Raw genomic sequence first — 27,601 nt, forward strand, 5'->3', positions numbered from 1 at the left:
CGCTTTGAAACGGCGTTCGTAGTGATATTAGCAGCCATACATGTTGAGGGAAATCAGGGAGGACGAACATGACATAGGCAACGATGTAGATTGCAATCCGAACGTTTTTCTTCCCGTCGATCAGAATGATACCTTGCAGCCACATACTAATACTACATAACCGGTGGTTCAGAATTTGACCCTGGGCCATGACATGATGCTACGTGTACTGAGTTTCTGCTCGATAGTAAGTAGTAACGACGTATGGATGTCGCCGACGTGACTGCGACAAACTCGCGGCGTGGCAGTTACCGCGCGTACAATCTTTGACTCTCACCATTATCCTTGAAGCTTAAAGCTTGAAGCACTGCCTCGTATTGCCCCACCTTCGAAAATATTCATAAAATGGTGGTTACGCGCTGTCAATTACGGTTGACAGACTTCATCGCCGGCAACGATCAGAATATGAACCATTTGTCGGTTTTTCTGATTTTCATTCGTTCTCATAACATAGTTCACTCCTCAAACAAATCTACTCATACATTATGATCAATTTCTCCGGAATTTATGTAGGTCTCGCGGTCAATCATCGGACTGTGAATGAAGGAGGTGGCGGTCCGTCGTTCTGTGAATAGAAGAAACTTCAGTCTTGGAGGGTCAGCTGTTGCTTGCAGGTTAGGAACTCATTGTACAACCTCGGTATGTTCCACGCGGTCTGGATTTTTCAGAAATGTTTACTCATATCTGCCCTGGTTCCCTTGCAGTGTCTTTACCCGTATAAGAAGGAACATTGAAATGGCGATTTTGAAGGCTTTTGTCATCGACTTTGCCCTCAATGCGACTGTTATATCCACTTCTGCTCGTACCCACGGTGCTATGTTCGTCTTTGGAGTCGCGGAAATTCACCCTTGAATCTCGCGCTACCAACATTGATGGTTCATTACCGACGTACAAAAACCCAGAAGCATCCATTGAAGATCGGATTGGAGACCTGTTACCAAGGATGACGTTGGAAGAGAAGGTTTCTCAACTGTATGGTGTCTCAATTTTGCTTCACTTCCATCTATGTTAATGAGAACCAACTACTAGCATTCAAGGTGATATCAATGGATGGATGTCTGCTTTGGACGATCCGTTAGACAACACTCTCAGTTTCAATCAGTCTGGCTTGGTACGATCAGCTTTATGGGAATGTCATGCTCGTGCTGATTCGTTCCTCTGCGTAGGAAGAAATGATGCGCCTGAAAGGCGGATCTATCTGGGGCGGTTACCTTATGACATACGAGAAGTTTGTATTTGCTGTTGAGGTCGGGCAGAGATACCTAATGGAAAACACGACTCTGGGCATACCGGCGTTGATTCAGAGCGAAGGTTTCGAAAAGATTCTACCGACCATTACAACGTACCCTGACACCTTACATTAGGTCTACATGGCTTTACCAATAACGGAACGATATTCCCTTCACCTATTGGCCTTGCCGCTTCCTTCAACCGGGATGTCGTCAAGTCCATAGCTTCTATCGTCTCTGACGAAGCCGAAGGTCTCGGTATCAACCATATATTTGCCCCGGTTTTGGACCTATCTCGGGAACTGCGTTGGGGCCGAGTTGAAGAAAATTACGGAGAAGATCATTTTTTGACCGGCGAGCTGGGTTTCGCATTCGTAAGCGGGATCCAGGACGGTACGAGGAGGAACGTTACAGCAGGGAGAAGTGGCGGTTTACGAAAACGGATGGCCGCGACCTGTAAGCACTTCGTGGCGTTTGGAAGCCCTATGACGGGATTGTGAGTCATCTTAGCATAGCTTGTTGAAGCTATTGTTCAACGCTTGCTCCAGGAACCTGGCCCCTGTTGTAGGAGGTGAACGGGACCTGCGTTCCACCTATCTTCCACCTTTCGAACGCGCATGTTTAGAGAGTCTCAGTATGATGACCTCGTACTCGGCGTACAATGGTATACCTACCATCGCCGATAAAAGTGGGTATCGAAACCTCCTTCTACCAATTGTCCTTTTTCTTAGCTTCATCTTTCATTTAATTTTCCCCCAGATATACTCACTAACATCGTGAGTGCTGCTACTATATTCTCTACAGTTTTTGCTGACCAAACGACCACCAGCTTCGAGATGAATGGGGATACAAGTATTGGGTGACCTGTGATGCCGGATCTGTGGATCTACTGTACAAACAACATTTTACGTGTGAGACACGAGAGTGTTCGGCCAAAGCTACCATCGAAAACTTCAGTGGCGAGATGGGGGGTGGAACGTACACCTACCTTACACTTCCTGGTACGTCCCTATTATGAGAACTCGTATTTGTCCAGGTTCCGAGTTATCCTTTTCGATCCAGATCAGGTGAAAGCTGGACAACTCGACGAGAAGTACATCGATGAAACTGTCAAGTACCTTTTACGAGTCAAGTTCACGTTAGGTCTTTTCGAGAGTACGTGGCCTATTTTGATATTAAATATCTCTCCAGCTAAATCTGTTGCAGATCCTTACCCGTATCCAGATTATCTGAAAACCATTCGCACATCCAAATCCCGCGAAGCGCTTCATACCGCAGACCTCGAGTCAATTGTCCTTTTGGAGAATCGCAAGAATACATTACCCTTGAGCAAGGATATAAGGAGCATCGCTTTGATCGGCCCGCAGGCTGATCAGGTTACGGTAAGTACTTGATGGACGCTTTCAGGTGAACACTCGAAACTGACATATTTCCCGAAAGTTCGGAGATTATGTCTTCTTCAACGCGACCCTCAATGGAATAACACCCCTAGGAGGCTTCAAGCAATTCCTATCAAATTCATCCAGTTCCACGAAAATAAACTATGCTGAAGGCTGTAAACTGTGGTCAAACGATGAGAGTGGGTTTGATGAAGCAGTGAATGCTGCGCAGTCCTCTGATGTTGCGATCGTTATGGTGCGTGCGTTTATTGGGCTATTTTCGATATATTAGTTCGATTCACACACGTTATCTTTCGGCTAGATCGGAACCTGGTCGCGAGACCAGACCTTGTTATGGTCCGGTCTGAACGCAACTACAGGAGAACATGTCGATGTTCACGATCTCGGTCTTGTCGGCGCTCAACTAAAATTAGTGCAAGCTGTTAAGGCCACCGGCAAACCGACCGTTGTTGTCTTCGTTAGCGGAAAACCCATAGCAGAGCCTTGGATTCACGACCGTAAGCTTCTCTGATTTCTTTTATTCGCATACTGCGGGAACGGCGTTTTGGATTCTGATTCTGATTTTGTAGACGCCGATGCAGTCATACAGCAGTTCTATCCTGGGGAACTTGGCGGTCTGGCCATCGCTGAAGTCATCTTTGGTGCTTACAATCCATCAGGTGGGGCTCATTAACGCACCATTACATGTTCCGAGTTGATACTACCTTTTACTCTAGGCAAATTACCGGTATCGTTCCCAAGAGATGTAGGGACTACGCCGGTATTCTACAACTATCTGAAAGGAGCTAGGCCCATGACAGACTTCGGAACGACAACAGATAACGGGACTCTGGTGTTTGGACATCAGGTGACTATCTTGATACATAAGACCGCCCGGGCAATCCGTTCTGATCTGAGGGTTAGTATGTTCTCGAAAGCCCTATACCTCTGTGGAGCTTCGGCCACGGATTGAGCTACACCACATTCAACTAGTAGGTTTGTTCAACCTTTTAGTTCCATTTGACTCACCGATAGTCCCCAGCACCGATTTCACCCTCAATCCTTCAACGATCGGGCCAACGGATAGTTTCAACGTCACAGTCACCGTTCACAACACGGGTTCTGTTGATGGACAAGAAGTCGTTCAGGTATTGAAGCCTTTATTTTTCTACACAGCTCTTGGTCATTCAATGCGATTTTCGATGTCCTCAGGTCTATGCCACGGACGTCTTCAGCTCTGTGGTAACTGCTAATCAGCAGCTTGTCGGTTTTGAGAAAGTTCAGATTCCGTGAGTTTCCTCTCGCCATCAAAATCTACCGTCCTTTCGGGTTCTCATTCCCAGCAACATGCAGCGCGGGATCTTCGAGGCGAGTGTCAATTCTGGTCGATTCATCTCAGCTGGGCCTATGGTCTCAAGACAACAAATGGGTAGTTGAGCCCGGAACATTCATGATCAAAATAGGAACAAGTGATCAAACCTTCGCTAAAACCAACCTTACTGTGCGATAAAATATAAAATAGTCGTTTGGCGAAAGGTGTAGGTGCGACTTACATTCACGTTTACTATAATGGTGGATGATGAACTCGTGGAATGATAGGTATTCTGGATGTAAAAGAAAGCGTCGTTGACATGAGTCTCCAAATGGTCAGCGTCGGCTATGACTGTGCATTCCAGCCAGTTTCTCCCACGACAAATATAATCATTTTATGTATAAGCCTTCAAAAGGCGGTACAACGTAACTCCAATGCATGTTGGATTCTTCGTTGGCTATTCATGATAATCCGATTCGGAATGTCATAGTTGGGATGCCAGGGAAAGGACTCAAGTAAACCGGGTAATCACAATTCAACAATTCAATCATTTGTAATATTCTTGGTAATACTGTTCTCAGCCCCAACTCAGCCCTCTCCGAGTTTTCAAGATGGAATCGTGGATTCTAGCTGGATTCCAGGAAGGTTTCCCATCCGAGATCGCTTACAAAGGCAAGTCGTAGTGACATCTCCATTTACACCGGACAACGCGTGAACGCGTGAACGCTCGAGACTCAAATTGTACACCGCTGGCGCCCATCTCGTTCTTTATTTGCCTTTTTGTGGCGGAAGTAAGTATATTTAAATGCAATGCAGGATGGTTTGTGGCGAACACGGATATGGCCTCACTCAGGTCGAAACCCACGAGAGAAAGTCTGGTCGACACCACTGACCCGGATGATTACAAGTCCTTCGAGCGTGAAACGATGTAAGTCGTCTACCCTACTTCTCCATTAATTTTCTGTTTTCTAACGCTGCAAATAGATGGCTCGTCGATAAGCGGATACTGCCGCTATTCGGATTGATGTACGCAGTCGCCACGCTCGACGGTGGTAATCTGGGACTTGCGCGTGCATCTGGGATGGGGGCTGATTTGGTACGGACCCACGGTGTAGCTCAGTCCATTGGTTGTGTTTTTTTGATTTGAGGACTCTAGGGACTTGACATTGGAAGTCGATATAGTCTCGTATCAACTTGCTTCTTTATTCCCTACATCGTACTGTGAGTTCCCCGTCGAGCCATTATACTCGAGCGGTTCCGAGCCTCATTCAGACTGACTCATTCTCATTATGTGGCTAGTCAACTTCCCAGCAACCTTGTCCTACGATACGCTGGTCCTCGTATTTGCCTGGCCTTCTATGTCGTCAGCTGGGGTGCAGTTCAAGTGGGGATGGGCTTCGTTCCAACTTGGGGATGGCTTCTCGTGTGCCGGACTCTCTTGGGTGTCTTCGAAGTAAGCGGGTAATCATACCCAAAGCGGTCAGCCCTTGCTAAATCAGTTTTCACGTAAAGGCAGGTTTCTTTTCTGCGATAACATATATCATCACCACTTGGTCAGTCGGGAGGCCTCGTCACTTGCGAAAGCTCATCCCTTTTTAGGTATCGGCGTCATGAAGTCCAGACAAGGTACCTTAATATCGTTTGCCCGGTGCATTATTGAGATGTTGACAGTGTTGGTTATCAGACTCGCGTTCTTCTTCCTCATGACACAAGCTATCAACGCATTCGGAGCCATACTCGGTGGGTTTATCGTTGTGGATGATTCATAACTGTTATGAACCTTTGTAACTGTAACACTAGCATACGCGCTTAGCCTATTGGCAGGTAGGCGTGGGCTCAATGGTTGGCAATGGATATTCGTGAGTTCTAAGACGTTCTCCGAGATGCTTTCATCGACTCATTGTCTGTAGATTGTCGAGGGATCTGTGACCCTCCTATTCGGAATGATGACTTACTTCTACATTCCCGATTTCCCCGATCGCAATAATTTTCTGACGGCGAGACAAACCAAGGTGCGTAGCGAGTCTCAAAGTTGAGTGTGGACAGGCTACATTGGTATTTGACGGTATAGCTCGTCCTCGACCGGATCGAGCAAGATCGCGGTGATTCTTTACCAGACAATATCACCACGAAAAAAGTCTTGAAGCACCTCAGCGATTGGGTCTTGTGGGCTTTCGGTATGTCTCTAAAGTGTCAAATTTTCTTGCTCTCAGACTGTAGCTAACGCACGGCCAGTTGTGATGTTTCTTGCTGGCACAACGCCTGCGTACGCAATGAGTGACGTCTCACTTCCCAAATCTTTCGTGTCCAAACTTAACAAATCATTTGGAACAGGTTTTTTCTCTCCAATCATCCTATCAGGCATGGGATGGGGTGTTCGCGACTCGTTACTGTTGACTGCACCACCGTACATCTTTGCGGTAAGATTCTCTTGTCCGACGGTGTGACCAGTCCTCTCAATTCACTCGGACAATACTAGGTCATCATTGCCTTCCTCTTCTCCTGGCTCTCAGACAAGGCCAGAAATCGCGCCATATTTCTTGCCATACTAACGGTGATAACCCTCACCGGAGCTGCGGTAACCGGTTTCGCCCCCAATCCGGGAGTGAGATACTTCGGTATGTGATTTAGTACCGCTTTTTCGCATTCGTCTCACCGGCCGATACCAGGGATATTTCTCACCTTGGCAGGCTCATTGGGAAGTGTACCGAGCATTCTTGCATACGTACGTTTGGCGAGACTTCTGCGGGGTCCAAACTTACTAGCTGGTTGCATTTTCAGAGCGCCAATAACGTAGTTAGTCATTCAAAGGTATTCAGTTCCCTACAAAATCTGCAATTTACATGTTGAAATAACACTTGGAATTAGCGATCCGTGACCACCGCAGTTATCTCGAGTTCAAGAGGCGTTGGCGGAATTCTTGCCTCAACGGTGTGAGTAGAACTCCCGTCATCTAAAAGTCGTTCCTCGAATGCTGAGTTCCCCACAGTTTTCGCCAACAGGACTACCCACGGTAGTACTTCTTCCATTATGTCGGTGATCACAGTAGTTCATCCTCTAAGGCAGGTACTCCAATGGACTATGGACTGTGATAGGTTTGCAACTGGGCTTGCTGGCCACTCTCACTATCACTACTTTCGTTTTCAATCGAAGAAACATCTCGTCACGGAAGGGGAAGTTAAGTTCTCCTCTCGAAGGTCAACCCGGCTTCCTCTATACACTGTAAGTATCTTCTACCCGAGAAAACATGTCGTACATTTCGGGGCATTCCTGTCGTGAAGCGGTAACATACGACCAATCTTTAGCCTTCTTTATTCTCTATGGAGATCGATAAATATGATATGCATATGTTTATTGTCCTTCAACACTTCACTTTATAATACTGGTGTCTCTTCAGTTAGCGTCAATGGCAGATACTAAGACATCTAGGGCAGCAAGTTGACCCCAAGTAGTGAAGCTTTGTGAGGGTCCATGCCAGGCTGAAGAATACGTATCTCCGTTAGCAGCCAGATCGAGAAGAGCGTTATACTGAAAAGACCCTATGAGTAATAGACCGTGGCTGATGGAAAGCGGAGTACAAACCTGGACGTCAATGTAACTATGAATCAGTATTTTCAATGCTTGATTGGAGCTTCGGCTGAAGGCTTCGTGAAGACCTCGTATGAAAACAGCTAATGGTCCATTTAAGTCGTGAAAATGGCCAGCATACAAGGGCATCAGACGGACCTTTGAAACCGACACCGTCATTATTCTGCTGAGGGCTAGCTCCCTCTGTAATGATCCCATCGGAACCCTCCCATACATTAGTCTTCATAGCCGAGTTGGCAATATTGGTATACCTGTGGGAAGGAGATTCAACACGCATGCAACAGAAATGCGAGTGTTCGGCTTACAGGGAGGTCCATTGGGCATCACCTGTTATTGCGGCCAAGACGCTCAAGCCCTCGATGTATTTTCCACTGTTATACGTGAAGAGCCAGTTTGCGGGAGACCGGCTGCAGTCGTGCCCGTTTACTGTGTCCAGAACGATGTTGTTGGAGTTGATATTATGGGCCTTGATCCACTGAGCACTCAAAATCGCGGCATTCTTGTATTTAGCGTCGTTCGTGATCTCGGCTAAATATGCAGAGAGGCTGGAAATATTTACGGATCAGAGTTGTCAACAAACGCAGCCTGCGAAAAGACGCACGTCAAGTAGAGCCTATCGTGAGGAAACTATCAGCTAGACGTCGAGACAAGGTGGACAAGAAAGAGATACCCAGTCGTGACAGAGTTGACGGACTGGTCATCAGTAGTGGGGCGCTTTTTTCACTGGTTGAGTACGGGGTAACTGGAAGTAAGGACGAGGTAACTTACCCAAAATACACCCCCAGCCATGGTCACTACGGTACCCAGACGATATTGAGCTCAATACACGCATCCTTACAAAGTTTTGCTCACCGCCATCGCAACTGCCTGCTAATGAGAAGCTTTTCACGGAAGTCTTGCCTGCACTGGCTTGTGCAGCTGTGATGACGCTATTAACGTTTAGCAATTAGTCAACGGCATCATAATCTCAACAATGGATACATGTTGGACTTACAATGCAGACACGCGGTTCCAAGTGGCAACGGCATGGGATAGAAGATTGTCATCCTAGCAGCGTATGAGCTGGAATGAGTTCGGGTATCAGGGCGTAAAACCGAAGGCGTACTCGGTATGCTCGATACGCATAAACAGCGCTCTGTGCCCACCACCTGTGACAAAGAAAGTTACAATGAGAAGATGAGATTAAAAAATAATGCATCTATCGACCACTAACAATGCGTCGTCATTGAACTGAAATTTGAATCGTGTGAACACTGCTCAACCTGGAGAAACGATGATCGTAACTTACCCTACAAGAATCATCAGTTTGTGCACATGTTACCTTTGAAATCGTATGGGAAACTCACCCGAATTTGTCGTAATTCGCGTTGAGATTGAAAGCGGTATTGAGACCGTTGACTACCCGATCGCGATTGACGGTGGTTCCGGCGATGTGATCTTGATTTGCCATTGCTGAATACACATTTCCGGATTGCCAGAACCCAATATCTGACCGAGAGGCTGAATGAAGGTGTAGCGCCTGAATGATGGACGAAACGTACCGTTGAATTCGGCGGTTCCAGCGTTCAACTGAGGTATGATCGCATTGATCCCATTCTGTGCAATCCTTATACGTTCGTCAAGAGGCCGCTCGTTCGAAAATTTCTGAAGGCGCAAGTACATAGTCAGTATTTTGGGAGGCCATGATTGAAACTACACCAACCCTCCACGATAATGGGACTCCCAAGTCTTGTGAAAATACAGAGACGATGAGTGAGAGAAACACGAAGGTCCGTTGCATCATGTTGCACGTTCTCTCGTTCCTTTGAGTAACGAGTCCTTTATAAAGCGCCGTTTAAATTTAAAATGACGTGCGGTACACCCTGATGCATGACCCGTGGTACCCGAAATGTTTCCTGTGCCACGGGAAGATTTTTGCAATTGTCCACGAGACGAAACTCTACGCATGGACCTGAGACTTAAAAGAGGCGGCTGCAGGACTGCTCGCTTCGATTTGTCTGTCAACTAGTGGCACATCACCTTCAAATGGTAATAACATATGGTTAGCAACAAACATAGAAAGGTTTGAATGAGCATTCCTACATGACTGCGTAGATTCAACGTGGGGACGCTCTCATCTTCTACCGACTCGCTACGTGGTCATCCATCCGGGCCCGTGTCAAGCAGGAAGCTAGTATACGGCCAGATGATCCTATTCCCGAACGATCAAAGTCCTGCATGCCACCGTAAAAAGCTGCGGGCGTGTCTAGATCTTGAGACATCCTCGTTCCATGATTGATGCATTGAGAGGTTTCCGAGCGTGAGAACAAGAAAAGTTACACTCTCACGTGATGTGCGAAGTCTTTGAGTCACGAGCTCTTTCACGTTACAGTAGTCAGTAAGTAGCTAATCTCTGACTTCTCCGACCGTTAATTCTCGACAGCAACACAATAATATCTCAGGCTCCACCCCCGATTAACCCATCGCAATCTCAGCTGTGGTTCGACTTCAGGCTAAAAGCTCGCGCTACTTTACGTCATGAAGGCTGACGTGGTTCAAAGGCCAGGCTTTGGGTGTGGTCTGTTCATTTTCGAACTGTGAATGTGTACGAAAGGTGGCCTGTATCGTGATCATCTCTCGATGATTACGTGTGGTGATGGGGGGCAGTTATAATCGTATGATGGGAGTTGCGTCAATACCTCAGAATCAACATCATGATTCCTCGTTCTTGAAGTTTGTTCAGTGCTGATAAGGAACTCCGCTAATAGTTGCTCAACTTTAGTCCCTCCTTTTCCCCCGCCAACTCACCGTCTATCCTCAGCGCCGCTCTTTACTTTTCTGTCCTTTCATCCCCAATGGCCGATTACTCAAGCGATAAACTATTAGGAGCTTCCTTGATCGGGTATGCAGTGTCTTGCGTGTACGTTGTCGATGATATCCGTGTGCGGGACTACTACAAGGGACAGTTATCATGGCAGATTTCTCGGCGCATTCTTAGGGCAGGTCGTACGGTACTGGAACCGCTATCAAGACGACACGACCTTCTATAAAATTCTTGTACGTCGTGCCCGGCTACTTTCTTGCAATGGCCGGTAACCATTCTTAGGTATCTGTCATAGGGTACGGCCGTGCTAGACCTTTGACCTCGGGGATTAACCGGCTCTCCAGGATTCTAGAGCTTGCCCATCAGGCATTCATCTCCCATACACTATACTACTACACGATTTTGTATGTGTCCAAACGGCGGTTCAATTCCAGTGTCTCAATCAAAAGCCTCACGTCATTTGTACGCTCCAGGAAATCTAGCGACCTTATGGTGCTATGTAAGTCGAACCATTCGTTTTTAGAGCTTTATTGATTTCTGTTCCCAAAGTAAACACCAAACCGCCCTGGTAAACATACGATTTCTTTGATCATTATCCATCTCCACTCCTCAAAGTGAATGTCGTCTTTTAGGACCTCGATTGTGAGTCATGATACTGCACGGGATCATTGCAACGGTTTGATGGGCATCCTTCAGATTCAGATTATGATTGGTGTAAGTGGCACTAATTTCAACTTCTATTCGAACATGTGCAATGCTAACGGCCTTCTCCAGGCTATCATCTCAATGATAGTCAAGATGTAACTTACTCCCCATCGCCTTTTTGCGGCTCTTCAACCGCTGACACTCTTAAACTTCAGGTGCTTCAGCCTTCGGGTCTGGAGATGTGAGTCATTTAATAGGCTGCGGTGAAGATTCCCGTGCTCTGTGGCTCCTGACTCGAGATTCATGGCAGTTAGCAAGCAGAACAAACTCGCAACCCTTATCATCGTATGTATAATCATTCACATCCTCTCTTCCCATATCTGAATGACTCCAAAGGTCGTCTTTGTTCTCGCTGAGTTTGGTATGTCTGATCAGAGCCCTCAAACTTGTTGTCCTGACACGCTTTCCTTCTCCAGTGTTGTCTCTCTGTAACTCCATCGCTGATCTCGTTTTTTTGCGGCAGGGCTAATACATTTGTGTTCACAGTTTTCGTTATACGACTGTGAGTGACCGGAGGTCCATTCAGTCTTGACCATCTAATAGCGACTAGGTTTAAACTTCAATCACTTCAATTTATTTGGCAAATGAAGGTGTCGCGTTATTTTGCCTCGTGTTATCAGACCATGGAATTGATCAACTATTTAACAGACCATCGGCAGCCTTGCACTCGGTTGTGGAGTTGCTGCGGATGTGGCCATTGCAGCCGTACTATGGTACTATCTACGAAAGCTCAAAGCTGGATGCCAGAGGTACGTGATCGCAAACCCTCTTACTCGTCACCTCAATCTCCAAGAAATTTCCCTTAAGCGCAACAACGGTCGTTACCAAAATCAGTATATACGCTGTGAGCACTGGTGCAGTGACCAGGTATCTAGTTTTTTTGGAGCTGGGCTGTTCGTGCTTTTGAAATTAGGATTACAGTGCGGCCGGCCTCGCAACGCTTCTCTCCGTAAGTCTCGATGAAGGACGTTTTCCACGGTCTTTAAATCGTCATATTTTCAGTTCTACCTGATGCCAAACTTTATATTCGTCGCTGTGTTCTTTGTTCTGAGCAAACGTAGGTTACTGGATGTCTCCTTACCTGATCGGGACTGACTTGTACGCAAGTCTATGGGATTTCTTTTCTTGCAGCGTATGCCTTCCCTACACGCTCATCTCAATTCAACTTGTTTTTTCATTCAACCCTCTCACAGGCTAAATACAAGGCACATTCTATTTCCCAACGAGAACGTCGTCTATAATCGTGACAGCGAATTTCAAGTATCCGATTCTTTCACCCCTATCCCTCCTAATACGCGACGCTTCTCGCGTGTTCATCGGCAGTCCCGTTCTCGGTGGAGAGAAAGATCCATGAACCTACCGAACAACTCGAGGACATTCGTCTCATTGGAACCCAGTATCCGCTTTTACCCTGATAACAGCACCAGTGCTTTGGGGTCGAGTGATCTGGCTTGTGGGAGCAGGTTCTCGGTGTGAGTTGCTGTTCATTTTTTCAACTCTGCGGCCTTACTAATCTCAACTCTTCAAGGGCGTCGACTTGATGAATCACATTCGCACTTGCCTATCAAACGAGTTAACTGGATTTGTAAGTACTTCGTACTACCGTTAGTGTATTTTTCGAAGAACAGCCGAGGGACTCAAGTACTCAAGTACTCATGTGTGTCTTGTTTAAATTAAATTATCTGTTCGCTCCTTGTTGTATATCTGTGAATTCCACGTGATATGACGTGTTAACTTCCGAATTCGGAAACCTCCCTTCTCCTTCCCGCCATCCCGTTATCATTATATGCTTTCCTGTAGCACCCCGCGCGAGGTAAAAGCTGTAACCTGGATCACCTCTATATAAACGACGCTCTATACAAGTCAAGGGTCCCAGTTCAATGGCGTCTCAGAGTCACAATCCAGGCACCTCGGAACATGACACGGTCGATATAAACATCGACGTTGAAGCTGTTCCATTTCCGTCTTTCACTAGTAGAGTGACAGAATCAGCACAATCTCCTGGTATGTTGCATCTACGCCTTCTTGATCTTAATGTCTTAGGAGTTGACTCGACCTGGGGTTTTGATAGTCTCCGATTCTTCAGGAGCACTTACATCCTCTGATAAACTTTCGGCGCTACCGCAGACGATCACTAGTCAGAGTATCAATCGCGTAGGAAGGTCACCACAAATTCAACAATCGCCTCGTATGTTCCGGAATAGTATGGATGGGTCAAGGTCATGGCCGCATATAGCTTCGGAAACTGGATGGAACACCTTCAATACTACTGGGCGTGTTTCTCGACACAGCATGTCAGAAGGATCTGTAGAGAGAGGTGGGAGAGGTCGAACTTCTTTGGACAGCGACCGGGGCTCGATTTCAGGTGTGAATAGCGTCAAACGAGGTGCGTGTTCGAAGTATTGTGTAAGTAGTTATGTTGACCTTTTCCTTTAGCCTTCAGGAAATTGAGTCACACGAGCGACCCATCACCTGCTAACGCGCCATCTGCTATACTACCAGAGTATAGAAAGGACGGCGACGGCTCGTCAGCTCACTCGAGATCCCGTGCAGTGTCGCCCATCCGCTTCCTTCAACAATGGTCTGCTAATATCTCTCGCAGTCATATTCTTGGGGGTAATCAGGACCGGGAAGAGCCTTTCATCCCAGTGGACCCATTCCATTCTTTCGTTCCTGCATTTTTATCGTCGCTATTTTCCTCGCAGCAAGGGCCAGAAGGGAAAAGCGGTCGTCCTGATGGCCTTCCTTCTGATATAGAAGCCCAAACGTCATCACCAGGGCCCTCCGGATTCTGTCATACAAACAGGATGTCCGACAGGCAAGTGAGGACCACTTATATCTTTATCACGGTCTGGCTTCCTCGCATTGTCTACATCTATCTACTCTTGCGACTTCCCCCCATGTATTTCTCGCGCGTTGCCAGGATTTTCGAGGACGCAGAAGTCAGCAAACCAGATATTCAAAGACTGGTAGAGGGGTGTTTTGGCGGTGCGAACGCATACCAGGATGATCCTGTCGATACTCGGAACCGCGGCGCGTCGTCAGGACAAGATGTTCAAACACCCCAAGTCACTCCTGCTCTGGCAAAATTCAAACATACATGGGAGGACTTCATTGATTCACTGTTGAGGGAATGGAAGACATTGAACGTTGTGTCTGCTCTGCTTTTGTCGTACGTATCCTTTGTGGTTTGCGGATGGGCTATTCAGCTGACTTTGTTGCAGTGCCATCCTTACCCTGTTTCAAATACCTAACGCGGCCACGGATCCGGTCACGAGAACGGCCGCCTTGCTTTCGCTGATTTGTGCTATCATGAGTTTGTCTTACGGATGTATGTATATTGTACGATTCGGGTCGATGAGAAGTATGTTTAGGGCTTCTAGATGGGCTGAGGTGAGCTCAGATTACCTCGCAAAATATGGTTTGTAACGAAAGGTATAGGAAGCGCAGAGGTCCAAAACGTTTCTTTTATGGAATGTTTGGGTGATGTTAGCAATGCCTGCAGTGTGGATGTCATGGTACGTGGAAATCACCTTCCTCACTGTCTCGCTTATCAGTCTCAACGACTTTGAACGTTCTTGTAGGTCAATGATCTTATTTATTGTCTCTATTCTATCTTTCGTCTGGCGAACTGGCGAAGTCGATGATCCAGATGAACGAGCAGGTTTAAGTTCCACAGCCATCTTGGGTCCAAGGATTGCGATTACAGGCGTGTTTTTCATTGGGATGCTGTATTTCTTCGCCATCGTCAGAACTTTGCAGAGCTATGGCCAAGTAGGACCGCTCGAGGAGCGGAAAGGTTCTCGGTTCTATGTTCGAAGTGCTGCCGCCGCTGTAAATGATGGAGAGAGAAGGGGAAGAGAACCCGAAAGGTTTTCTAGAGAGTCTGGGAGGAGTGGAAGGGGTAGACATCTTGACGAGCGACCACGCGAAGCGATTCAGGGAAGAGGAGACAGTACTAAGAAGGAAGATGGAGAGGACGAGCGGAATGAAGAGTTGAAAGTGAATTCCACTCCCAAAGCAACGCCTGTTGGGCTAGGTCTTTCTGGTATCGGAAGTATCAGTGCTGCGATATCGACGATGGACCCGGCAGAAAAGGAGATGGAAACCAAAGCCCCACATTCATAATTCCCGCGTATTGTTATTGTTATCGTAATAAAGCAACCATGAAATTCTTGCTTTCGAAGCCAATCAACTCAGTACAGATGATGCTGGAAGGAAGCAGTCTGCACTACCATCGTTCTCCTCAGAAACGTAATGGGAGTCCAAGAAGTCCTTCTCGTTCACACGAACACTGACGTTCATAATTATACTCATCGCCTGACGAAACCTATCCCCCTTTCGGTGTAAAAGCGAAATTGAGGGCGTGCGCGAAGCTCCAGCTTTTATCAAGTACATGATAACCGGGGTATCGTTCTTTCATCTTCACTGTAGGAGTAATGTGATCGCCATCGCAGTACACGCCAATGCCACGTATGGAGACAGTCGTTCCCCTAATGCAAGTTGTATGCAGATGAGCAAGCGAGAAAATTTCAACAAAAAAATTAGACGAACCGACTCTGGCGGCCATGAAGAATAATCCAAGGAAACTAGAGAAAACGCATACAGAGGTGAAATCGACTTGTCAAGTCTCAGTATATTTGAGCTACGCACCCTTCCTTGTTCCGATCCACCAGTCTAGGAGCTAAAGCTCTCACGTACGCACATGTACATATCCAAAGCAGAATTACCAGAAGCAGCGACTGGAAGTTGAATAAGGCACTCTGATACACGAATGTGAGCTCATAAAAGAGGCGGGCGGAAGCAAAGGCCAGGACATACCATTGGTATCTAATCTTCACACCCTTCGCAAACCACAAAGATGAAAGCAACGAGAATATTGGCGGTGAACCTATTGGACGAGGCTGACGTCGGTGACGGTAATGAAGAGAAGAATTTGCTTGCCATTGCCGCGAGGTTTGCGTAGCCGGAGCGGCAGGGCCGTCGACTCGCTTCCTCTTTCTCTAGACTCTAGTACAACCGCAACCTTTCCAAGGCCCTTGATGTTCTGCTCATGGCGCAGAATTAACGCCTCTCCCTTCAAACATCTTGCAAGCCGCTCACTGTCACAAAGACCGAGATATGTTCGCTTTGAAATCAACCCAACACCATCAGGACCGGGCGGAAATGGCAAACGCCCCAAAGGATTCTTCGGGTCAAGAACATGGCCGATGAAAGTAGGAGCTGGACTTATTGGAGCAGGTGCAGTATACTATGTTACACAGTGCGTGTTTGTGTCTTTTTTTTTGGTTGAGCTCTGTATGATTCGTCCAGTTTAGAACAAGTCCCAGAAACAGGCAGATGGCGATTTATCAATGTTGGTCCCACTGTAGAAGCCAAGGTCCATCTTAATGTTCTGGGAATACCCCTTCATACTCATGAGAGATTATATGCAGATGGGTGACTTGACGAGACAGCAAACATATCAGGAATACCAAGGCCAAATTGTTCCTCCACATCATCCCGTTTCGATACATGTTCGACGCGTCGTTTCTCAAATTCTGGCTGCTTCCAACCTCGGTGTTGTGAAAGGACACACTCCAGTTGTGCAATCCCCGATAGACAATGTGTGGAACCCTGATGCAACGTCCGAATACACACGATCGGATGCTACTCTTGGTGACCAACGAGAATGGGACGTGGTTGTAGTAAATGACCAAAAGATGATCAACGCAGCAGCTTTACCGGGTACACCTATCTCTTGAATGACCTTTCGCCTAATCTGATATTCAACCTCGCATAGGGACGGTCATTGTGTTCACTGGTATATTACCAGTTTGCAGAGACGAACGAGGATTGGCAGCTGTCCTTTCGCATGGTTCGTACCAGCCCGCAATCCAACAACAGATCGTATCGTCTGATTTATCCCTTGCGCCCACAGAAATAGCACACGTCGGTCAGTAGTGTCACACGAAGGTAAAAAAGCTTCCGTCTTGACTAACAACACGCTTTTACAGTTGCTCGACATTCAGCTGAACGCCTATCATCCCAAGCAGTCGCTATTGCATTCATGATTGTTCTCGCCGCGTTTGGGCTTGACTTGGGCATTTCATCGTTGATTCATTCGCTGTTGTTGGATCTTCCAAACTCGAGAACGCAAGAGCGTGAAGGTGATCCTTCGTTCGCTCCTATTTATCAAAAACTTAAACCCACTGGTTGCCCACAGCTGATATCATAGGCATACGTCTCATGGCAAAGGCGTGTTACGATCCTAAAGGCGCACCGGAGTTTGTTTATTCGTTCTTCCTTTTTTCAAGCATAGACTAAAACCTTGACATTTCAGGATGTTCTCTAGGCTAGCGCAACTAGAATCTGGGCGTAGGGCGCCTCAATTCATGACCACACATCCCACCTCCGAGAGCCGCGTCAAGGTACTCGTTCTTCTCGTTGCATTCAACCACGTTTTCATCTTTCTTTCCTTTCTTGTAAAGTATCTGGAGCAGATACTACCGGAAGCATATAATATCCTGGCTGCCAATCCCAATTGTGCAAGGATCCAAGATGAAGCGACAGCATTCCGTGATATGGCCCGGATGAGAAGCCCGGGGAGACCCAGGGACGATGACGAGGAGGTTTGGTGACCTAATGTTCGGCGAGATGATGTGCTTTCGTATTTCACTTCTTCGCCACTTCAGTGTTCATCTTATCATCTGTGGTATACGCAGCAATATTCAATCGAGGACCCACTAATGTCCTCTCATGGGATGCCCATCTTTTGGGGGCAAGAGTCAACATGCGAGACCGGCCCATGCGTATTATCCACGACAGCATCAGCTTCATAGGCGCCTACTCACGAGAACGTGGTATGTATTGAATTCCAAGTCAATCCCTCTGACTTGAAACGCATATCGTTTCAAGGTTGGTTTGCAGCTGGACACGCCAGGTACACATGGGTGTACCACAAGTGTGGGTATCACTCCCTATCCAATGGATAGTATTTCAGCCGCATGATGAGTGAGAGTGAGATATCCATGTCGTGAGGTGTTGTCAGTTTGCTTCGTTACTTGCAGTTTTGGGCGGTTGTCCTTTGGATGATTTGTGGAAAGGCACTCGTTATGTGCTGGCGTAGTATGTACTTGGAAGACACGTCATGCTGGGTACAAGCCCGAATTAGCTGTACCATCACCCTGATACGATATTCCTGTTCACGAAGAATGATGAAAGACGCAGATTGAATCGTAAGCTACGTGGGCAGGGTAGGCGCGTCGCATATGTACGTCGGGTCGTTCGGTATTCCAGAGAAGGAATAAAAATTCTAATGATGATAAGCCATGCATGTGAAATCAGATAGCTAGTGAGCCTCAGAGTATACCCATGTAACTCGATTTAGAAGATCCGACAGAGAGTAAGACACCCCTCGGATGGTAGTTTGGAATTCAACTGCATCTAGGGCAAGGAAACAATGAACTGTACAGTGCAGCGTGTATTGGCATCGCGCAAGAGATTCAGGAATCTTCCTACGTTAAATGCTTATTATCGACTTGACCCTCAGACCCTAGCTCCCATAGTTCTGGTTTAGGTTCATCCAGGTCGGATGGGACACCAAGCTTCCCAACACTCCATCGGAACGTCCCTTTCCCGGTACGGCCCCTCGCAAACTGAATCGTCATTCTATGGAATCTCCACCTATTTCGAACGTGAGGGTTCTCTTTACGAAGGCATGTGAGTAGGTATTCCCTCCAATCGTAAGGTTGAGTCAAACTGAATGATAGCGGGGTGAGTTCCGAAGGCCAGTTGGACCAGTCAGCCGGCGTGCAAGGAAGCATCCACCCAAAGGTGGATGCGAGGCGTACAAAGAGGCCTTGTCTATCGTGGATGATCGCTCGGTAGAACCAGCGGTTGACTAGAGAGAGAGAGAGGATGGTGCGTACGACTGCTGTCACGGAAGGGCTATCACGGACGGCGTTGTCGCGCTCCTCTCGAACGATGTCATCCGACGAAACAGACATAATCTCGACCAAGACGGCGTCAAGGAGTTCGGGTACGTCAAACAATCGAGGTCCTGAAGCAAGTTCCTCAAAAACGGGAGCAAGAGCGAGCGGTTTGGGTTGAGGGAGTATATTTGGACGAGATAATATCCACGCAGTGTCCGTCATGCTTTCTAAGTCGTAACAGTACCACATTTCGTCAGGACTGTCTGCCCTAGATAGACTCCTCCCTACAACATAGCTGAAAAACTGCCCATTTCGGTTTTCCATATCGTAGTACTGGACACAGTGAAGTAACCCTTGTCCCCCGCCATAATGTCGGTAGTCCGATTCTGGAGCATAGCACGATTCCCAAACGGTTTTGGGCGAGACAGCTAGTCGACGACAGAGGAACGAAAGACATATGCGGTGAATGATGAGAAATCGTATTCTTTCTTGGTTCCAACGTGTGTCTCCATTGACCGCCACAACTCCGTAGCTGTCCACAGTACTAAAAGGCAAAGAGGATTCCAGTCATGCCCATAAGCGCGCGCGAAAGAAAGAAAAACGTACCACGATGGTGAAACCCAGTCTTGCTCGGCCCAAAGGGGTGAAACTACCACCCAATCGTCCCAAATCGCCCCGTCCTCTTCATCGATCGTGACGATTTCCTCTATTGGCTGATCTGGTACCGGATAACCTGGAGGGTTGTGCCATTCACCGTCCTTTGGAGGCCAACTGGTGATTCCCTCCTTTAAAAAATCTATCCACGCTTCTCGAGCATTATCCAAAGGCCCAGAACTGCACCAAGAGTTGAATGAAGAAGGAAAAAGAGAAGCACTGTTGTTCGTAAACGCACCAAAAGCAGCAGTATGTATCCGAGCAACCCATTGAAAGGAGTTCAGTCAACCAAGAGTTGAAACGTTGAGGTACAGTGATAAGATACCCCTGGCCCGTGGTTGAGAAGACCTTCAACCATCATATTGTAGCATAGCCGCTTGTTCAATCGTTCGTTCGTTGAATCAGGTTTCGGGAGCAAGATTGACGTGATCAGTTGATAGCCGACCGCATGATGCCTTTGTTTGTTTGTTCAGTTCGGTCACTGGAAGGCCTCAGCTCGCCGCGTATTGACATCGTACCCACTAAAATATACTGGAATACAAGATGAACTTGAAGACCGGAAGACGTACACAATAGCGACCAGTCAAATGAAGACCAATTTGATCACCTCGACATTGACTCTACGAGCATGAATGGGTGAAGTTTTGTGCTTCAGTTGAGAGGACGACGAGACTCACGACGTCAAGGGTCAATTCGATAAAGCCGTTCTTGTTCGGGGAGCAAAATCTGTGTCCAAAACTACTGTAAAGGATGCTGTACGTCCTTTTCTAATTGAATCACCGTTGATTCGGATTGTGTTATAGGACTGTAGACACTCGCAACTTCGAAAGCTCCGCCAAAGGTTTCAGTCAAAGGTGTCAAGGTCCCATGTGATGTCACGTCGCAGTCAAGAACAAACATTCGGATGAAGGTTAGAACCCCATCTTGAGTGTTGAATATTGAACTATGAAACTCATGCATTCTCCGCCCGACTTTATCTTGGTAGATAACTGGTAGTACGTCCTCTTGGTCATGGCAGGCTTCGATTTATTTATTGACCAATCCCCCATTCTATCCGACTCAAGGATCTCACTCTCGATGTCCACTGGTTGGGCTCAGGGTCAGATCATCAACATGGCAGAGCTTTACCGGCGAGGGTTTTCCCTGCGGTAAAGCCGTCGAGCACGGGTCATCAAGCTCAAGCATCAGGTTTCAGGTCGAGATCGATGCGCGGGCAGTAGTACTCTGCGTCTGAATGGAATGAGGGTGGATCTCAACTTTCAAGTTCATCTTCAACCTGGACCATCGAAATACTATAAAAGCACTTCTAAGACGAGCAATGTTCTTTGCCCGGCGCCCTCAACCCAGTACTACCTAACGTTTCTCACCTTCATCACCCTCACGTTCCTTACCTTTTTGGCTTCGCTCGCTGCTGGATCACCGCGATGGTCATTTTTCATTGGATTACTCAGTCGCTCGTCTTGGCGGGTTTCTTGCAACTCGCGATTACGGCCCCGACTCCACTTCGAGGGGAGAAACCGAGGCTACCAGTCGTCAGAGGAAGTCCTGCTACTACCGCAGAGTTCAACCTAACAGCGAGGGCGCCCGCCAAGAGACGTTGCAATAAGGGCGGGGTCCCTCCATGTATTTGCAATGATGATCTATCTCTTCGCCTCGAAAATATCAGACCCAATTGCCCAAAGCAGTCATTCAAATTCGTGAATGCAGCTGCAACCTCGGAAGACGGTACATTAGCTTTGTTACCTGTGAGTCGTGAGCAGTTTAAACCTTCAACGTCTCTGTGTGCTAACACGCTTATGCGATCGCTCTTCTTTCTACGCCGACAGGACCCGAATGCAACGGACGATAAAGAGGTTCAGTGTGGTAGGCATTTGAAACTCATGCACCGAAACTTCCTCTCACCATTCTCCAAGATCATATGGTAGAATTGCAGTTCATCAGTAAAAAAATCCAAGCAAACCCCGCCATATGCCAACACTTCCTGTCTTCGGCGGGAACGGCGGATTATAAGTCTTTCTTCAACGATATCAACTCTACCCCACGTCTGGTCTTTTTGGAGAACAGGGTCAATTTGGTAAAGGGTATCTTGTTCAAGGGCGCGAGTTTTGGTACTGAAACCACTGTGAAGGACGCTGTACGTTCCTTCTATGATTGAATGAAACGAGCATCGAACTCATCACGATCGTGCTATAGGACGGTGCTATAAGTTACCTCACGTTGGTGAAGGGCGACGCAAAAGCCTCTGCGACAGCGATCAAGCAAAATATGGACAGCATTATGACCAAAACTGGGCAGTCAGGTTTTGACGCAAATTTCGTGTCGGAGTACATCGAAGAACTAGACGCTGCCGTTAAGAAGTAAGTGGTAGATGGACTGCCATGCTAACTCTTAGTAACTTCTTTATGACTATCAGGAGCCAAGAAGCTATTGACGAAGGGATACTACTACCTGCACAGTCGGATGGCGGCTTTATCAATGAGTCAGAGAGGACGGCAGCGAGAGCGAAGTGCAATCGTCCCTTGACGCGTTCTTTCTGGATGGAAGCCCGCGACTTCATGGTTCGTGCGGCGACGGGGAAGGCACCCGCTACCGACAAAACCCAATGTCCTCCTGTGTGTGGTTATCAATAGACTGGAACCCGTTACTTACCCTCCGTCTTATCAGCCGCCCACCTCACCGAGTAGTAAGGCCGCGACGAACGGTACTGCCCAGACAACCGCGGCGGCGTCGAAAATAGTCAAGCCCTCTGCAACTAAAGCTGCGACAAAGGCCTCAGTCACATCGTCGTCGGTGGCTAAACAGTCTAAGTCGAAAGCCGCAAAATTACCAACTCAGTCGGTTAAGAAAGCTACGACGTCCTTCAAGTCGAAACAGACACCCACGAAAGCTGTATTCAAAGCTCCGTCAAAGGTTCCGGCCAAAGTTCCGGCCAAAGTTCCTGCTAAACCAGCCAAAGTTCCCGCTAAACCAGCCAAAGTTCCCGCTAAACCAGCCAAAGTTCCCGCCAAACCAGCCAAACCAGCCAAAGGTCCAGCCAAAAGGCCAGTCGCGCCGCCCAGCGTGTCCAAGAACTGAAGGAACGGTCAGTATCGTTTCCACATTGATTCTTGAATTCTGAGGCTCATGCAATTCTCCGCTTCGACTTTATCCAGATAGATTAACCGGTAGTACATGACGTTGTTAAGCCTCTTGGTAGGCTTTTATAGATCCCCATGAATTCAAATGTAATTCAGTAACTTACCTGAACCGTCACCTGTTCCTGTGATCATGAGCACAGATGGGTCTGCCCAGTGCCAACTGACCATCTCGTTTGTTCGGCTTGGTTTGTCACCAGTTCCTTCACAGCTGCAGGTATCCGGGAGCGGAATTGTCCAGTCAATAGCTTGAAACAGGAGAATTGTTATATTTAACGGCACAACGTCCGGTATACAGGTTTACAGTATGAGGATGACATGAGAATGTAGAATTACACGTGGGAGGATAGAACGTACTTGAGGATAATAATGATATCGTATATCGTACATGGATATTAAGGTTCACAAAATAAAATCACCGATGCACCGACCCGTGTCGAGCCCAGAAACCGCGACAGGTGGAAAGAGAAGGGGGATGGGAAGATTAAGGGTGAGAAAAGATGGAAGAAGGCAGGGAAAACGAGGTGAAGATGGGTGAAAAGAAACAAAGAAGGGTGGAAAACGCGGGGTGAAGAATCGAGGAACAACTGGTCAGGCGGAGCAGAACCCGATGCTCCCTATGTAGGATAGTAACCGACTACCGGTGACAGCTACCAAACGAGGAGGCCAGCCACGTCAAATATGCATGGAGCCAACTCGACGCCATTGTCTGGTGATGAGAGCAGAGACAGGAGTACGGATTCCAAAGTATAGGTAGGTATATGTGCTGATGGACAAACTTTGTTATGTTCCAGCGCGATTTTCGGCGTTCTTGACGATGGTGGTGATGATGATTGTGGTGATGATGATTCGTAATGTTATTGTAGACGTTATGAGAGTTGGTGTTAGTTTCGCTATTCGTATTATGAGAGTCTGTGGTATCTGTATTCGTAACATTGTTGTGGCTGAAGGTTCGGTTACCCGAGATGGAGGTGTCGAAGTTATGTATATCAGGTTGGATTGAAGTAGGCGGAGGTGAATGCTGAGGAGAGGAAGAAGAAATATCTGTCTTGTCGTCTGTCACTTTCAATAAACCAACTTAGTACACCCTGAAACACCGAATGATTAGCACATACACGCATCACATAATCCATCGTCCCTGTCAGTTTCTTGCGGTGAATTCTCTATCGAGGTAAATCAGTATCGTAGGTATTGAGGTAAAGAAGCACGAACCATCACAATCCGAGTCTTCATCCCAGTTATCGTCATCGAAACGCAAAATGTCATCGTAAATTCCCCGTTCCTCTTGAAAACCCTCCGCCTGGAACGCTAATGGTTAAAACCAGTGCGAAGCAAAAAAAAACCGCGAAACGTACCATGTTATTTTCCACAAAACACACGACCCTTCTACCTAGTTGTTCAATCATGTCCAGCGGTACGCTATCTTGTACCAGCAGAAGGCCCATTACGATCTCCAATCTTCCCACGTGCCATTTCCTTCTCATATTAGACTCCCTGAGCGATAGGCGAGTCACGGCATCCATTTTCTTCTTCTTCAGCTCAATATTAACCAGTTGAATCTGCAACTGTAGCTCCTCTAGACTAGAGGGCAGCCAAGCAACCTCTCGACCATCTTTTCCACCGAACTCATACCATTCGTCCAGAGAACGACTGCTTTTAGTCTTCGCCAAGTGTCGTTCGATTTTAAGTAAGCTTTGAATGTTCTACGCAAAGAGCATTGTCAGGTGTCAGAGGAGGCCAAGATATATATATATCCTTACCTTACTAGTGGCGAGCCATTCTCCAAAGCGTTGTGACTGACTTTTTATTTTAGTATCAGTCCGAGCCAGCAATCCTTGAAATGAATGGTGTAGCTCCCGAAGCTCCTGGGCATGGCTCGTGAATGTCGAGTATAGCTCTCTTCGTTTCTTCATGGTATTGGTGAACGTGACTGGTAACTCGAAGGGGGTGTAAGAGGCTTTGCACAGTTCGTGTAGGCCGTATAGTCTCCCCAACGTTTCATCCAGATGGATAGGTGTTTCAAACCTTGCTGTTAACGAGACGAGATGAGGAGGCAAAATTTATGAGTGGCGCTGACTTACGTTTCGAGACTGGTTGGGAGGTAGGTGGCGGTGTAGAGGCAAAGGAAGGAATAGAGGGACTACGAAGTCGAGTTTCAGAGTTCTTGATTGACGGGAGAACCACAGAAGAGATCCTCTGGTTCGTATCATCCGAATTTCTCTCACTTGAGGCATTCTTGGCATGCTGACTCCGTTTCGGACTCTCCTTTATGCCATTGTCCTTCCTCTTCACTCGAAAAGGACCACAGCCCTTATCGTTGCCACCTAGACACACTTCCATTTCCAATTCCCTGATCCGTTCAGTGATAAGGGTACTCAAGCCAACAGCATTCTTCCCACCACCGAAGGAAGAGGCGCCAACCCATTCCTTTGTGCTTGAAGGAGTCACAGGGTCAAAGATGTGCTGCATCTCCAAAGCGAAGTCCCATGATGATTCGAAGAGCCATGGCGAACCGAAAGGCGGGGCGGCGGCCCCTGCCGGAATGAAACCTTGCGCCATCGATGGTTGTCGAGCTGCAATACCTGAGGCACGAAACAACGCCAATGAATACGGAGGGAGATGTCACATGTCACCTACAGTAGGTCCGCTACTAGGTCACATGTCGGGAAATCCTATATATAATGGGACAAAGAGACCTGATTATCAGCGATTATCAGCGATTATCTCCAAAAAATGATCTATGCGACAGGACCGGGGTAAATTAAAGCGGAGATCGAAATTTCCTGCGTGCACGACAATATCCATGTCCCCTCCCTTTGAGCTAATGTAGTATTTTTCAAGTTCCTGTTTATTCCTACTGTTATCTGACATGTATCTATACTTCAACTGTTATTAGATGTAACTTTTATATTCCCACACTCTTTTTTGGTAATAATTTGTCATCTCTCACTGTTTCTGTGGTCCCTCCTCTCCCCTTCTCTAACTGTACTATCTTGGTGGGGTTTTCCACAGGTTACAGGTTTTTCTGTGCATGGGACAGGGAGGGAATGGGGTAGGCCACCCTGTACAAAGTCCTGTACACAGTACAAGTCCTCTACCTGCTATTTATGTCACCCACTATACAATATGTACTGATTTGACACAGAATACTTTTCCCATGGGTTTGCACCTGTAAAATGGGATAGAGCATGGCCATACCTGCAGATAGGGAAGTTGGAACAGCACAGGTTGGTGGGTTTTCCTGTGCATGGGATGGGGCTGGAATGGATTAGTCATCCTGTACAAGTCCCATACCCACCATACTTTTTTCCATGGGTAACAGGTAGAACAGGTGTAATTACGCCTCTGACACAGGATATTCACAGAACGGGTCATGTGACATGAATACAGTGGGCCAAGGGACACAAACTTTCCCCCCATGGGTGATTCATGCTGTTCACTACCTGCAGAACTCCTACAGAGTGCAAGTAAGCAGGTGTATAAACATGCAAAAAAACTCGGCACAAAGGGCCGGGTCATAAGCTTGTTTTGATTATAAGCGGCGATTTACCACCTCAGGCAGGAGTTTGACAGCTAACGTAAAGGCCTGATAGGCCCCCAAAAAAGCCGTGAGAAAAGGGGCCTCAAAGGCCTTCTACGCCGTCAAAGTTTCCAAGGCACCGCGTTATATGGCTCTACCCGCTGCTACAACTTGCGCCTAATCTACTTCGTTTTCATTCCCCTCCGTCTCTTGTGTCCTCCGCTGTCATTTGGGACAAGGAGACGCGAACTCGACCTCCAACGACGTTGGGTAGCATAGATTTCACCCTGGAACCAGAAATTGAGCTGCTACAGCCTTCCGGTACGTGCCTGCACTTTTCATTCCTTTCGTTATTTGATCTCAGACATGCATATTGGGCCCTTCTCATGTCGCGACATCTTATTACCTTGAAAAACCTGCCATACCCGCCATTTAAATTCAAGATCCTCGTATGTGTTACTACACGGGTACGTAGGGATACTAATTTTTTTCATTGTCTGACCTTCTCTAAGATCATCATTCAAGAATTTACGAGGCTGAATGACGTTCATAAGGACATGTAGTTGTCGATCATATCTAAATCTCGTTGGTATTACTGGTACGCATCCCAAAATTTCTTTCCTTGTTCTACCTGTCCCTTACATCGGTCATATCCAGAACCATTTCAAGACATTGAAGATATGCCAAGCACAGAACACTTCAGATAGTTTTACTTAGCATGAAATTGGTCATAATGTTATGATTATAGAATCTCGTAGGACCTAGGTGTGTTCGGCAAGATTGACCTTTGCGCCCACTTCATCCTAATCATTTTCTCTATTCAGAATAAAGCTACTCGAAGCACGAGAGAAGCTCGCTACTGCCTAAGCTACTTAAAGGCCGGCGGACCGTGCCTACACGCAATCTAGTATCTCCGCTTCATGGTTGAAGCGGTACTACTATGATATCTGTGCATCGTATATAGTACAGGCTACACCTCAATAATATATAAATTCTCCTGGTGTCGTTCAAAACCACTTTAAGGCTGGCTTTCCGATTCAAGTAGAACTTGTCCGAAATGAGCACTGGCATTCCGGCGATTCTGTAACCGGCGCTTTTCGGAGAACATAAATGGTTTTCCTGTACATGCAATACTCGATCAATTTCTTATTCTTGCAGTGAAAAACATTGATTTTACTTATGGTATGATTAGCCTATCAAAATTTCGAGTCAAACACACGATCAGAATAAAGTAATTGAAAAAGTAAGAAAACCGGCGACCCAGATTTACGCATTAAGTATACCATGAAGCTAGCTGCCCATACACAAGACGTTATTGACCTTCC

General features: G+C 47.1%; 9 protein-coding genes across 11 annotated transcripts; 6 read left to right on the forward strand and 3 right to left on the reverse strand.

Annotated features, from left to right (window-relative positions):
• Positions 1-299: 299 nt before the first annotated feature.
• Positions 300-4,553, forward strand: E1B28_007049 (uncharacterized protein). The gene is made up of 20 exons (XM_043151757.1): positions 300-678; positions 744-1,011; positions 1,069-1,150; positions 1,206-1,350; positions 1,404-1,764; positions 1,817-1,956; positions 2,028-2,044; positions 2,098-2,269; positions 2,331-2,423; positions 2,475-2,650; positions 2,709-2,903; positions 2,970-3,165; positions 3,238-3,327; positions 3,385-3,515; positions 3,572-3,639; positions 3,690-3,795; positions 3,860-3,936; positions 4,001-4,015; positions 4,081-4,189; positions 4,247-4,553. Exons 2-19 carry the CDS (start codon positions 815-817, stop codon positions 4,082-4,084), a joined length of 2,265 nt encoding a protein of 754 aa, XP_043009837.1. The 5' UTR covers positions 300-678; positions 744-814; the 3' UTR covers positions 4,085-4,189; positions 4,247-4,553.
• A 245-nt stretch (positions 4,554-4,798) lies between these two features.
• E1B28_007050 (uncharacterized protein) lies at positions 4,799-7,185 on the forward strand (the record flags this gene model as incomplete). Its single annotated transcript, XM_043151758.1, has 18 exons — positions 4,799-4,887; positions 4,944-5,055; positions 5,116-5,180; positions 5,259-5,412; positions 5,472-5,512; positions 5,559-5,585; positions 5,644-5,699; positions 5,760-5,818; positions 5,870-5,971; positions 6,031-6,136; positions 6,195-6,236; positions 6,294-6,379; positions 6,439-6,577; positions 6,629-6,684; positions 6,741-6,770; positions 6,828-6,892; positions 6,949-6,972; positions 7,026-7,185. The coding sequence occupies 18 exons, from the start codon at positions 4,799-4,801 to the stop codon at positions 7,183-7,185; spliced, it is 1,413 nt and encodes a 470-aa protein (XP_043009838.1).
• Positions 7,186-7,352: 167 nt separating this feature from the next.
• E1B28_007051 (uncharacterized protein) lies at positions 7,353-9,822 on the reverse strand (the record flags this gene model as incomplete). The annotated part of the gene is made up of 14 exons (XM_043151759.1): positions 9,630-9,822; positions 9,250-9,566; positions 9,089-9,191; positions 8,894-9,035; positions 8,653-8,695; positions 8,542-8,594; positions 8,400-8,476; positions 8,316-8,341; positions 8,242-8,261; positions 8,149-8,160; positions 7,853-8,092; positions 7,686-7,798; positions 7,542-7,630; positions 7,353-7,487 (listed from the first exon to the last, which is right to left on the reverse strand). The coding sequence occupies exons 2-14, from the start codon at positions 9,328-9,330 to the stop codon at positions 7,353-7,355; spliced, it is 1,134 nt and encodes a 377-aa protein (XP_043009839.1). The 5' UTR covers positions 9,331-9,566; positions 9,630-9,822.
• A 109-nt stretch (positions 9,823-9,931) lies between these two features.
• Positions 9,932-12,747, forward strand: E1B28_007052 (uncharacterized protein). Its single transcript, XM_043151760.1, has 21 exons — positions 9,932-10,446; positions 10,505-10,583; positions 10,633-10,646; positions 10,695-10,754; positions 10,824-10,849; positions 10,900-10,918; positions 10,983-10,992; positions 11,047-11,064; positions 11,125-11,150; positions 11,211-11,236; positions 11,306-11,340; positions 11,392-11,411; positions 11,519-11,557; positions 11,606-11,645; positions 11,704-11,804; positions 11,863-11,922; positions 11,977-12,004; positions 12,058-12,112; positions 12,163-12,187; positions 12,249-12,527; positions 12,584-12,747. Exons 1-21 carry the CDS (start codon positions 10,382-10,384, stop codon positions 12,594-12,596), a joined length of 1,038 nt encoding a protein of 345 aa, XP_043009840.1. The 5' UTR covers positions 9,932-10,381; the 3' UTR covers positions 12,597-12,747.
• A 59-nt stretch (positions 12,748-12,806) lies between these two features.
• Positions 12,807-15,227, forward strand: E1B28_007053 (uncharacterized protein). Its single transcript, XM_043151761.1, has 6 exons — positions 12,807-13,059; positions 13,127-13,441; positions 13,492-14,227; positions 14,280-14,448; positions 14,497-14,573; positions 14,640-15,227. The coding sequence occupies exons 1-6, from the start codon at positions 12,936-12,938 to the stop codon at positions 15,181-15,183; spliced, it is 1,965 nt and encodes a 654-aa protein (XP_043009841.1). The 5' UTR covers positions 12,807-12,935; the 3' UTR covers positions 15,184-15,227.
• A 779-nt stretch (positions 15,228-16,006) lies between these two features.
• Positions 16,007-17,857, forward strand: E1B28_007054 (uncharacterized protein). Of its 3 annotated transcripts, none has more exons than XM_043151762.1 (9): positions 16,007-16,318; positions 16,369-16,435; positions 16,491-16,782; positions 16,838-16,912; positions 16,976-16,990; positions 17,052-17,204; positions 17,261-17,321; positions 17,378-17,465; positions 17,526-17,857. In XM_043151762.1, exons 1-9 carry the CDS (start codon positions 16,098-16,100, stop codon positions 17,673-17,675), a joined length of 1,122 nt encoding a protein of 373 aa, XP_043009842.1. In that variant the 5' UTR covers positions 16,007-16,097; the 3' UTR covers positions 17,676-17,857. The 3 variants fall into 3 exon arrangements, with proteins under 3 accessions (XP_043009842.1, XP_043009844.1, XP_043009843.1); XM_043151763.1 differs by having other exon boundaries at positions 16,046-16,318; positions 16,374-16,435; XM_043151764.1 differs by having other exon boundaries at positions 16,007-16,435.
• Positions 17,858-18,315: 458 nt separating this feature from the next.
• E1B28_007055 (uncharacterized protein) lies at positions 18,316-20,048 on the reverse strand. The gene is made up of 3 exons (XM_043151765.1): positions 19,861-20,048; positions 19,575-19,802; positions 18,316-19,512 (listed from the first exon to the last, which is right to left on the reverse strand). Exons 1-3 carry the CDS (start codon positions 19,890-19,892, stop codon positions 18,552-18,554), a joined length of 1,221 nt encoding a protein of 406 aa, XP_043009845.1. The 5' UTR covers positions 19,893-20,048; the 3' UTR covers positions 18,316-18,551.
• A 638-nt stretch (positions 20,049-20,686) lies between these two features.
• On the forward strand, positions 20,687-22,809 carry E1B28_007056 (uncharacterized protein). The gene is made up of 7 exons (XM_043151766.1): positions 20,687-21,367; positions 21,449-21,485; positions 21,536-21,756; positions 21,816-21,979; positions 22,036-22,234; positions 22,287-22,704; positions 22,775-22,809. Exons 1-6 carry the CDS (start codon positions 21,047-21,049, stop codon positions 22,695-22,697), a joined length of 1,353 nt encoding a protein of 450 aa, XP_043009846.1. The 5' UTR covers positions 20,687-21,046; the 3' UTR covers positions 22,698-22,704; positions 22,775-22,809.
• Positions 22,810-23,004: 195 nt separating this feature from the next.
• E1B28_007057 (uncharacterized protein) lies at positions 23,005-25,395 on the reverse strand. The gene is made up of 6 exons (XM_043151767.1): positions 24,838-25,395; positions 24,517-24,785; positions 24,112-24,459; positions 23,969-24,056; positions 23,872-23,919; positions 23,005-23,818 (listed from the first exon to the last, which is right to left on the reverse strand). Exons 1-6 carry the CDS (start codon positions 25,313-25,315, stop codon positions 23,394-23,396), a joined length of 1,656 nt encoding a protein of 551 aa, XP_043009847.1. The 5' UTR covers positions 25,316-25,395; the 3' UTR covers positions 23,005-23,393.
• Between the last annotated feature and the right edge of the window lie 2,206 nt (positions 25,396-27,601).

Source organism: Marasmius oreades, chromosome 4, assembly GCF_018924745.1.
Source record: "Marasmius oreades isolate 03SP1 chromosome 4, whole genome shotgun sequence".
Classification (NCBI taxonomy): Eukaryota; Fungi; Basidiomycota; class Agaricomycetes; order Agaricales; family Marasmiaceae; genus Marasmius; species Marasmius oreades.

What these genes read in the sequence shown, in the direction of transcription:
- E1B28_007049 (XM_043151757.1), top strand. Translation starts at nt 815, where the DNA reads ATGCGACTGTTATATCCACTTCTGCTCGTACCCACGGTGCTATGTTCG. An exon ending in CACCTACCTTACACTTCCTG is followed by an intron (nt 2,270 to 2,330) that starts GTACGTCCCTAT and finishes TTTTCGATCCAG; the next exon opens with ATCAGGTGAAAGCTGGACAA. An exon ending in AGCTACACCACATTCAACTA is followed by an intron (nt 3,640 to 3,689) that starts GTAGGTTTGTTC and finishes GATAGTCCCCAG; the next exon opens with CACCGATTTCACCCTCAATC.
- E1B28_007052 (XM_043151760.1), top strand. Translation starts at nt 10,382, where the DNA reads ATGGCCGATTACTCAAGCGATAAACTATTAGGAGCTTCCTTGATCGGG. An exon ending in GGGTATGCAGTGTCTTGCGT is followed by an intron (nt 10,447 to 10,504) that starts GTACGTTGTCGA and finishes TTATCATGGCAG; the next exon opens with ATTTCTCGGCGCATTCTTAG. An exon ending in AATTTATTTGGCAAATGAAG is followed by an intron (nt 11,646 to 11,703) that starts GTGTCGCGTTAT and finishes ACTATTTAACAG; the next exon opens with ACCATCGGCAGCCTTGCACT.
- E1B28_007053 (XM_043151761.1), top strand. Translation starts at nt 12,936, where the DNA reads ATGGCGTCTCAGAGTCACAATCCAGGCACCTCGGAACATGACACGGTC. An exon ending in AGAATCAGCACAATCTCCTG is followed by an intron (nt 13,060 to 13,126) that starts GTATGTTGCATC and finishes GGGTTTTGATAG; the next exon opens with TCTCCGATTCTTCAGGAGCA. An exon ending in GTGTCTGCTCTGCTTTTGTC is followed by an intron (nt 14,228 to 14,279) that starts GTACGTATCCTT and finishes ACTTTGTTGCAG; the next exon opens with TGCCATCCTTACCCTGTTTC.
- E1B28_007054 (XM_043151762.1), top strand. Translation starts at nt 16,098, where the DNA reads ATGTTCTGCTCATGGCGCAGAATTAACGCCTCTCCCTTCAAACATCTT. An exon ending in GCAGTATACTATGTTACACA is followed by an intron (nt 16,319 to 16,368) that starts GTGCGTGTTTGT and finishes TGATTCGTCCAG; the next exon opens with TTTAGAACAAGTCCCAGAAA. An exon ending in GATCCTAAAGGCGCACCGGA is followed by an intron (nt 17,322 to 17,377) that starts GTTTGTTTATTC and finishes TTGACATTTCAG; the next exon opens with GATGTTCTCTAGGCTAGCGC.
- E1B28_007055 (XM_043151765.1), bottom strand. Translation starts at nt 19,892, where the DNA reads ATGGGTTGCTCGGATACATACTGCTGCTTTTG. An exon ending in GATACATACTGCTGCTTTTG is followed by an intron (nt 19,803 to 19,860) that starts GTGCGTTTACGA and finishes CTCTTGGTGCAG; the next exon opens with TTCTGGGCCTTTGGATAATG. An exon ending in GACTGGGTTTCACCATCGTG is followed by an intron (nt 19,513 to 19,574) that starts GTACGTTTTTCT and finishes TTTGCCTTTTAG; the next exon opens with TACTGTGGACAGCTACGGAG.
- E1B28_007056 (XM_043151766.1), top strand. Translation starts at nt 21,047, where the DNA reads ATGGTCATTTTTCATTGGATTACTCAGTCGCTCGTCTTGGCGGGTTTC. An exon ending in GTACATTAGCTTTGTTACCT is followed by an intron (nt 21,368 to 21,448) that starts GTGAGTCGTGAG and finishes CTACGCCGACAG; the next exon opens with GACCCGAATGCAACGGACGA. An exon ending in CTAGACGCTGCCGTTAAGAA is followed by an intron (nt 21,980 to 22,035) that starts GTAAGTGGTAGA and finishes TATGACTATCAG; the next exon opens with GAGCCAAGAAGCTATTGACG.
- E1B28_007057 (XM_043151767.1), bottom strand. Translation starts at nt 25,315, where the DNA reads ATGGCGCAAGGTTTCATTCCGGCAGGGGCCGCCGCCCCGCCTTTCGGT. An exon ending in CTCCCAACCAGTCTCGAAAC is followed by an intron (nt 24,786 to 24,837) that starts GTAAGTCAGCGC and finishes TCTCGTTAACAG; the next exon opens with CAAGGTTTGAAACACCTATC. An exon ending in CGATGGATTATGTGATGCGT is followed by an intron (nt 23,819 to 23,871) that starts GTATGTGCTAAT and finishes GTTTATTGAAAG; the next exon opens with TGACAGACGACAAGACAGAT.